General features: G+C 54.1%; 1 protein-coding gene across 1 annotated transcript; it reads left to right on the top strand.

Annotated features, from left to right (window-relative positions):
- Positions 1-483: 483 nt before the first annotated feature.
- FAM50A (family with sequence similarity 50, member A) lies at positions 484-7,303 on the top strand. The gene is made up of 12 exons (XM_014533284.1): positions 484-564; positions 666-765; positions 995-1,140; positions 3,075-3,151; positions 3,275-3,341; positions 3,763-3,824; positions 4,053-4,129; positions 5,901-5,955; positions 6,138-6,186; positions 6,284-6,354; positions 6,835-6,945; positions 7,118-7,303. The coding sequence occupies exons 1-12, from the start codon at positions 489-491 to the stop codon at positions 7,124-7,126; spliced, it is 900 nt and encodes a 299-aa protein (XP_014388770.1). The 5' UTR covers positions 484-488; the 3' UTR covers positions 7,127-7,303.
- The last annotated feature ends 1,019 nt before the right edge of the window (positions 7,304-8,322 follow it).

The raw sequence follows: 8,322 nt of genomic DNA, 5'->3' as shown, positions 1-8,322 counted from the left end.
CTGGTGTGGCTCAGTTGGTTGGAGCATTGCCCTGTACACCAAAAGGTGGGGGGTTCGATTCCTGGACAGGGCACATACCTAGGTTGAGGGTTTGATTCCTGGTCGGGGCACATGCAGCAGGAAACTAATCGATATTTCTCTCTTTTCCATCCTCTCCCTAAAATCAATAAAAAAAATTAAAAGGGCAGGTAGAACCCATGGATCTAGGATACTGAGGGTGCTCTGGTCCCCAGTGGGAGGTATGGAGGGGCCAGAGCAGCTCAGAGGTCACCGGAAAGCAACCCCATTTGGCTCCCTCGGCACTGAAAGAGCCCCTTGCAGCCCTGTGGAAAGTTCCATCCACTGAGGAAAGGGGATGTGTTTTCCCCAAGGTCACATTATAGGCCCGGAGCAGATCTGAGACTGGAACCCAGACCCAGGTCCCCACTTCCACCGTGGCGTGGTGGGTGGCCCTCACCGCCGCCCTCCCTCCCCTACAGGAGAACATAATGAAATCCAACATTGACAAGAAGTTCTCTGCGCACTACGATGCGGTGGAGGCAGAGCTGAAGTCCAGCACCGTGGGTAAGCAAAGCATGTGTGTCACCCTCTCCTGGACCCAGGGGACTGTTGTTTTGCTGGCTCTGGGTGACCGATCCTTATCCCTGTGTCTCGTGGCCTCACAGGACTTGTGACCCTGAATGACATGAAGGCCAAGCAGGAGGCACTGGTGAAGGAACGCGAGAAGCAGCTGGCCAAGAAGGAGCAGTCGAAGGAGCTGCAGCTGTGAGTCCTCTGTGCCGGCAGCCCCCACCGAGGTGTAGCTAGTGCATGGGATTGGGTCATGCTGGCTCCTGCTCATCAGAGCACTGCCCATGAACTTGAAGTGACCCAGGGCAGTAGGACTCCTCAGGATCTGCACCCCGTGGGCCTACACTAAGCCCATAGGTGGCTCTGGCTCATGGAAGGGGCCTCAGGTGAGGATGTGGTGATAATGGCTATCCATGCCTCGCAGGAAGCTGGAGAAGCTGCGAGAGAAGGAGCGCAAGAAGGAGGCCAAGCGGAAGATCTCCAGCCTGTCCTTCACGCTGGAGGAAGAAGAGGACTTGGATGAAGAGGAGGAGGAGGAGACCATGGATGAGGAGGAGTTGGAAAGGGAAGGTGAGGGCAGGCTGGGGGCACCAGGGAGGCACCCTGCCTGCAGCGCTCTGTCCCCGGTTTCTAGCTCTGGAGTAAAGCAGCACATCCACCACCTGGCCTCGATCGCCCGCCATGTTTGTGGTCCCGAACCTCACATGTCAGGGCAGGAGAGAAAGAGCCAAGTCTGCACTGTGTGTAGAGCCCTAGCCTGTTTGGTTCAGTGGATAGAGCGTCGGCCTGCGGACTAAAGGGTCCCAGGTTCAATTCCAGTCAAGGGCACATGCCCGGGTTGCGGGCCTGTGGGAGGCAGCTGACCAGTGATTCTCTCTCATCATTGATGTTTCTCTCAGTCTCCCTCTCTGAAATCAATTTTTAAAACGATTAAAAATATTTTTTAAAAAGCTGAGTTGGGGCGGGGGCTTGCCTTCAGTGGCAGTGAGTCAGAGCCAGTCGTGTGAGCCCCGTCCAGGGGCATGGGGTCTTCAGTGCGAGAGGCTGCCAGAGCGAGCCACTGTAGGTACCATAAAGAATGGACCAAGGACGGGAGAGAATGGTCTAGATCAGGCCGGCTGGTAGAACTTTCTGTGGTGATGGAAATGTCTGTGCTGCCAGGTGGCCACTGAACATGTGGCTCGTGTGACTGGGGCACTAAATTGTTAAATTGTGTTTGATTAATTTCAATGTAAATTGACAGCCACAGAAATTCAGTGGCTACTTATGGGGCCGTGCAGGTCTTAGCTGAGGAAACAAGGGGCTATAGGGACAACTTGGAAAGGCTGGGGAGCAAGGACAAAGCCAGCAGGAGGGCCCCGTGTGCCCTGCACCTGCTCCATGCTGGGCCAGGGTCAAGACAGATGGACAAAAGCAGGGGACTGTTGCCTGGGCGGTGTGGCTCAGTTGATTGAGCGTCAACCTATGAACGAGGAGGTCACTCTTGTAACAGTGTCAAGGGTGCTAAGTCCAGCAGGTTGAAGAACCACCGTTTTAGTTCATGTCCCAGTTGGGGAATCTGAGTCTCAGAGTCCAGGATGTTGGCAAGGCTGGTCTTTCCTTCCCTTCTCCCAGTTGGCTCTGATTGGGAAAAAGGAATATCGTGCACTTTGGGGTTATTGTGAGGATTAGATGAGACAACAGATATGTGGCTGTGGGACCTGGCCAGGTAGCTCAGTTGGTTAGAGTGACATCCCAGTATGCCAAGCTTGTGGGTTCGATGCCCTATCAGGGCACATACAAGAATCAACTAATGGCCCAGCTGGTGTGGCTCAGTGGTTGAGCGTCGACCTATGAACCAGGAGGTCACACTTTGATTGCCGGTCAGGGCACATACCTGGGTTGCTGGCTCGATCCTCAATGTGGGGCGTGCAGGAGGCAGCCGATCAATGATTCTCTCTCATTATTGATGTTTCTGTCTCTCCCTCCCTCTCCCTTCCTCTCTGAAATCAATAAAAAATATTTTTTAAAAAAGAATCAACTAATGAATGCATAAATAAGTGGAACAACAAATCAATGTTTCTCTCTCTCTCTTTCTCTCTTTCCCCCTCTCCCTTCCTCTCTCACTCTTTCAAAAAATCATTTAAAAAAAAGATGTGACTGTGATGAGCACAGCTCCTGGAACAGAGGTTCCCTCCGCCAAGCACCCACACTTCTGTGGATGCCCTACCCATCCAATGCAATGGAGCCTTTGCTCCCTCAGACACTGGCCCTAATGCCATCAGGTCACAGCTGATGGAAGAACGCAGTACATGTATATGCGCATGCGCGTGTGTGTGCATGTGCATGTGGAACCTGCAGTCCCAGCCGGCAGTGCAGGCTGCTGTGACGGGGAGCTGAGGGCAATGTGTCCCAGCCAGGGTGGTCTAGGAAGCCTCCAAGGAGGTGGCATTTGAGCTGGGGCCCGAGCGACAAAGGTCCAGGACCCATCGTGCAGCTGACCCCTGTGTTTCCTTTGGCTCCAGAGATCCCCACGAAGAAGAGGAAATTGGGGAAGAACCCAGATGTGGACACGAGCTTTTTGCCGGACCGCGACCGCGAGGTAAAAGCAGCCTGACTCCAGCCCTGGCCCTGACCTTGGCAGAGGCTTTTGCTCAGGGAGTGGGGCCCTGCATGCCCACTGAGCAGCCTGGGGCGTCCTCCCTGTACCCCTTTCCTCTCCCAGGAGGAGGAGAATCGGCTCCGGGAAGAGCTGCGGCAAGAGTGGGAAGCCAAGCAGGAGAAGATCAAGAGTGAGTGCTCATGCCCTAGCTGGTTTGGCTCAGTGGATAGAGCATCGGCCCACGAGCTGAAGGATTGTGGGTTCATTTCTGGTCAAGAGCATGTACTTCGGTTCAGGATCGAGCCCCAATCCCCAGCCTCGGTCAGGGCACATGTGGGAGGCAACCAATCGATGTGTCTCTCCCACATTGATGTTTCCCTCTCTGTGCCTCTCCCTCTCCCTTCCACTCTCTCTAAAAATCAATGGAAAATATCCTCAGTTGAGGATTAACACAAACAAACAAAAAGAGTGAGTGCTCACCAAGTGGGACCTGCATGGCCCAGCCTGGGGTGCTGGGCCAGTGAGAGCCCTGGGCTGGAGGAAGCCCCAGGGAGCTTGTGGGGGCTGGGGACTCATGGTTCTGGAGACTAAGTGGCAATTCTGCTTTGTAGGTGAGGAAATTGAAATCACCTTCAGTTACTGGGATGGCTCTGGACACCGGCGGACAGTCAAGGTGGGCAGTGTGGGGCCTGCAGCCCACGCCCTGTGTTCCTCAGATTCAGTGAGGAGAAGCTGCAGTCCTGGCTTTGGAACCTGCAGGCCCCTTCCTGTGGGTGGCCCCTGGGTATCCTGGGGGGAGCAGGGAAGAGGGCCTGGCCACCTGTGATGGTGACAGCTCCGGGGTCCCATCTTTCCCTCCCAACTCTCTGGTATCCTGGGTGCCGGCTCGGGCCTCATGCAGATGAAAAAAGGCAACACTATGCAGCAGTTCCTGCAGAAGGCGCTTGAGATCCTGCGCAAAGACTTCAGTGAGCTCAGGTAGGGTGTATGTGCACATGTATGAGCAGGTATGAAAATGTGTGTGTGTGCGTGTGCATGTGTGAACATGTATGTGCATGTGGAACCTGCTGTCCCAGCCCTGGTACCAGAAACCCCAAGTGGTGTCTGCTGCTTGTGGCTCACCAAGATGACTGCTCCCTGGGTACAAAAGTGGCATGCGGCACTGTGCTACTGAGAAGAGGGTCAGGATTCTTTTTATATATATACTAGAGGCCCGGTGCACGGATTTGTTCACCAGTGGGGTCCCTAAGTGTGGCCTATGGGGATCGGGCCGAAACCGGCAGTCCAATGCCGCCTGCCACTCCTGCCTGTGGCTCCCATTCATGCCGGCCCCGCTGCACCTGCCACAGACTCACACCCAGTCAGTCCCAATCAGGAGAGGCTCGCGCCGCTGCAGTGGCACTTGCCTGGCGCTCACCAGCCGTGAGCCCTGTGTTTGGCATCCCTCTGTCAGCTGAGTGGTGCTTCCGCTGTGGGAGCACACTGATCACCAGGGGGCAGCTCCTGGGTTGAGCGTCTGCCCCCTGGTGGTCAGTACACATCACAGCGACCTTTGGTTTGGTTGTTTAGTCTTTCAATCGGTCAGTCACTTAGGCTTTTATATATATAGACTAGTGGCCCTGTGCACGAAATTTGTGCATGGGGGGTGTGTTCCCTCAGCCCAGCCTACACCCTCTCCAATCGAGGACCCCTTGGGGGATGTCCTAAACCGACAGTCGGACATCCCTCTCGCAATCTGGGACCACTGGCTCCTAACCGCTCACCTGCCTGCCTGGCTGATCGCCTGTAACCACTTGCCTGCCTACCTGCCTGCCTGCCTGATTGCCCCTAACCCCTCTGCCTGCCTGCCTGATCTCACCCCTCACTGCTCTCCCCTGCCTGCCTGATTGCCCCCAACTGCCCTTTCCTGCCGGCCTGATCTCGCCCTCAACTGCCCTCCCCTGCTGGCTTTATCGCCCCTAACTGCCTCTGCCTCAGCCCCCACCACCATGGCTTTGTCCGGAAGGAAGTCAGAAGTCCGAAAGATGGCTGGTCAACCCAGTCTAATTAGCTTATTACCCTTTTATTAGTATAGATATATATTTTTAAAATATATTTTATTGATTTTTTACAGAGAGGAAGGGAGAGGGATAGAGAGTCAGAAACATCGATGAGAGAGAAACATTTATCAGCTGCCTCCTGCACACTCCCCACTGGGGACGTGCCCACAACCAAGGTACATGCCCTTGACCAGAATCAAACTTGGGACCCTTCAGTCCGCAGGCTGACGCTCTATCCACTGAGCCAAACTGGTCAGGGCTAGTATAGATATTTTTAAAATTTATTTTGAATATATTTTTATTGACTTTAGAGAGGAAGGGAGAGGGAGAGAGAAACATCAATGATGAGAGAGAATCATTGATCAGCTGCCTCCTGCACACTCCATACTGGGGATCAATCCCACAACTCGGGCCTGTGCCCTGACTAGGAATTGAACCGTGACTTCCTGGTTCATAGGTCAACGCTCAACCACTGAGCCACGCCAGCCGGGCAGGATTCTTTCTCCATTCCTTTCACCACACACAGCTTAGGTGGGAGCATGGGCCTTTGCTCTTTAGCTCAGAGGTGGAGGACAGTGGGTGCTACTCCTGGGCTCACCAAACCTAGCAGCCAGCCTCCAAGCAGTCAGGGTTGCCTCCCAGCTCTGGCACTGGTCTCCTTGGCTGGCTGCTGCTTCATCCATCCATTCCCTCCTGCCTTTCTCCCTCAGGTCAGCAGGGGTGGAGCAGCTCATGTACATCAAGGAGGATCTCATAATACCCCACGTGAGTCCCCTCTCTTCCCACAGCCCTGGCAGGGGGAGGGGTGGCGGGCATTGGCCTGTCTGGGGGCTTCGTACGGACAGTCTGCTCTGCTCTGGGCTTTGGCTCGGGCTGGGGAGCCCAGTGTTGGGTGGGAGAGGCTGGGATGGGTCATCAGCCATGTCTTTCCTGTCCTTGGCTCCTAGCACCACAGCTTCTACGATTTCATCGTCACCAAGGCCCGAGGGAAGAGTGGTGAGTGCGCCCGGCCCAGCCCCTCACCTTCCCCAGCAACTCGCCCGAACATCTCAGGGCAGCAGCCTGAAGGTGGGCTGGCTGCTTCTCCCCGTAGGCCCACTCTTCAATTTCGATGTTCATGATGATGTGCGGCTGCTCAGTGATGCCACTGTGGAGAAGGACGAGGTACAGGGGTGCAGGGGCGCTGGGCCAGGGGAGGGCGGAGCAGTGGACGGAAGGAGAAGTGGAGAAGTCAGGCCCTGGAGAGCATTATGCTGAGTGAAATAAGCCAGTCAGAGAAAGACAAGTACCACATGATCTCACTTATATGTGGAATCTAAAGTACAAAATAAGCTGATGAATGGAGTGGATCCAGAGACAAGGAAGCATGGAACAGACTTCAGAATATTGGAGGGTGGGTGGATGGATGGGAAGAGATCAACCAAAGACCTTGTATGCATATCTGCATAACCCATGGACACAGACAATAGGGTGGTGAAGGCCTGGGGCAGGGGGGTGGGGTGGGCTAGAAGGGGCCAATGGGGAAAAATAGGGGACATGTGTAATACTTTCAACAATAAAGATTAAAAGGAGAGAGAGAGAGAGAAATCAGGTTCCCGGGTGGCCCTGAGCACAAGGCCTGGCTGGCCCTTCTCCCTTCCTCAGTCACATGCGGGCAAGGTGGTGCTAAGGAGCTGGTATGAGAAGAACAAGCACATCTTCCCCGCCAGCCGCTGGGAACCCTATGACCCTGAGAAGAAGTGGGACAAGTATACGGTAAGAAGGCCCCGCTGAGGTGGCCTGGTGCTGGGCTGGTCAGTGGGAGCTGGGGATTGGGCGCTGGCCTGGCTGGGGTGGGCTGCACTGTTCTGCTAGGGGGCCACAGCGATAGGCCAGCCCACCCCACTCAGCTCGGCTTCCCTTCTCTGTCCCTTTGTCCTCACACCAGATCCGGTGAATGCAAAGATGAAGCAGGCTCACTCCCCCAGTCCCCACTGGTCTCCCCACTGCCCGGGTCTCCAGGACTCCAGAAACCCAGCTCCCCCGTCCTGTGACGTCACTGATCATCCCCTGTCCCTGATGCTGTCAGTTACTGCTTTTTTCTTTGCAATAAAGAAGTTGTGCCCGGCCTGTATGGCTCAGTGGGAGCGTCGACGACCTATGAACCAGGAGGTCATGATTCCATTCCTGGTCAGGGCACATGCCTGTGTTTTAAGCTCGATCCCTAGAGTGGGGCATGCAGGAGGCAGCTGATCAATGATTCTCTCTTATCACTGATGTTTCTATCTCTCCCTCTCCCTCTCTGAAATCAATAAAAAATATATTTTTAAAAAAGAATAAAAAAGAAATGCACTTGTCAGAGTCAGAGCACCTATACTGTGTTTTATTTAAAAAACACATTTTTTTTGCCCTGGCCAGTTTGGCTCAGTGGATAGAGCATCGGCCTCCAGATTGAAGGGTCCTGAGTTCGATTCCGGTCAAGGGCACATACCTCGGTTGCAGGCCCTGGTTGCTCGATCCCTGGCCCCGGTTGGGGCATGTGCAGAAGGTAACCAATCAATGTGTCTCTCTCACATTGATGTTTTTCTCTCTCTCTGTCTGTCCCCTTCCCTCCCACTCTCTCTAAAAAGCAGTGGAGGGATATCCTCTGGTGAGGATTTAAAAAAAGAAAGAAAGAAAAACAATACATTTTTGAGAAAAAATTCATGATAACATAAAGTTCACCATTTTAGCGATTTGCAAGTGTGCAATGCAGGGGTATTTCCTACACTGATAATGTTGTGCAACCATCACCTCTATCTAGTTTCAGAATATTTCCAGCACCCCAAAAGGAGACCCCATAGCCATTAACAGTCTTTCCCCCAGCCCCTGGCAACCCTACTCTACTTTGTCTGTGTGGATTTGCCTATTCTGGAAATTTCACATAAGTGGAATCATACAGCATTTGTGGTCTTTGTGTCTGGCAAGAAAGTGTGTGTTTGGTGGGGTGGGAGGGTGGAAGAGGATTGGGCAGGAATGTGAGTCTGTGGAGGGAGAAGGGGGGCATTTACAAGCCACAGGGGCCTGGGCAGGTCCAGCTGTCCCTGCAGCCAGCCCGCCTTCCCCAAGGCACCAACGTGGCATTGTGGTTCTTTACTGTGAGTGGGAGGGGTG

The sequence above is a fragment of the Myotis brandtii genome, unplaced genomic scaffold (assembly GCF_000412655.1).
Source record: "Myotis brandtii unplaced genomic scaffold, ASM41265v1 scaffold959, whole genome shotgun sequence".
In the NCBI taxonomy this organism is placed as follows: domain Eukaryota; kingdom Metazoa; phylum Chordata; class Mammalia; order Chiroptera; family Vespertilionidae; genus Myotis; species Myotis brandtii.
The sequence above is the reverse complement of the archived record's forward strand: the minus strand, read 5'-3'. Positions and strand labels throughout refer to the sequence as shown.

Bases quoted from the DNA above. Each gene is read 5' to 3' on its own strand.
- FAM50A (XM_014533284.1), top strand. From the start codon at position 489: ATGAAATCCAACATTGACAAGAAGTTCTCTGCGCACTACGATGCGGTG. The intron at 6,187-6,283 runs GTGAGTGCGCCC...TTCTCCCCGTAG, and splicing joins CAAGGCCCGAGGGAAGAGTG to GCCCACTCTTCAATTTCGAT. The intron at 6,355-6,834 runs GTACAGGGGTGC...TCCCTTCCTCAG, and splicing joins CCACTGTGGAGAAGGACGAG to TCACATGCGGGCAAGGTGGT.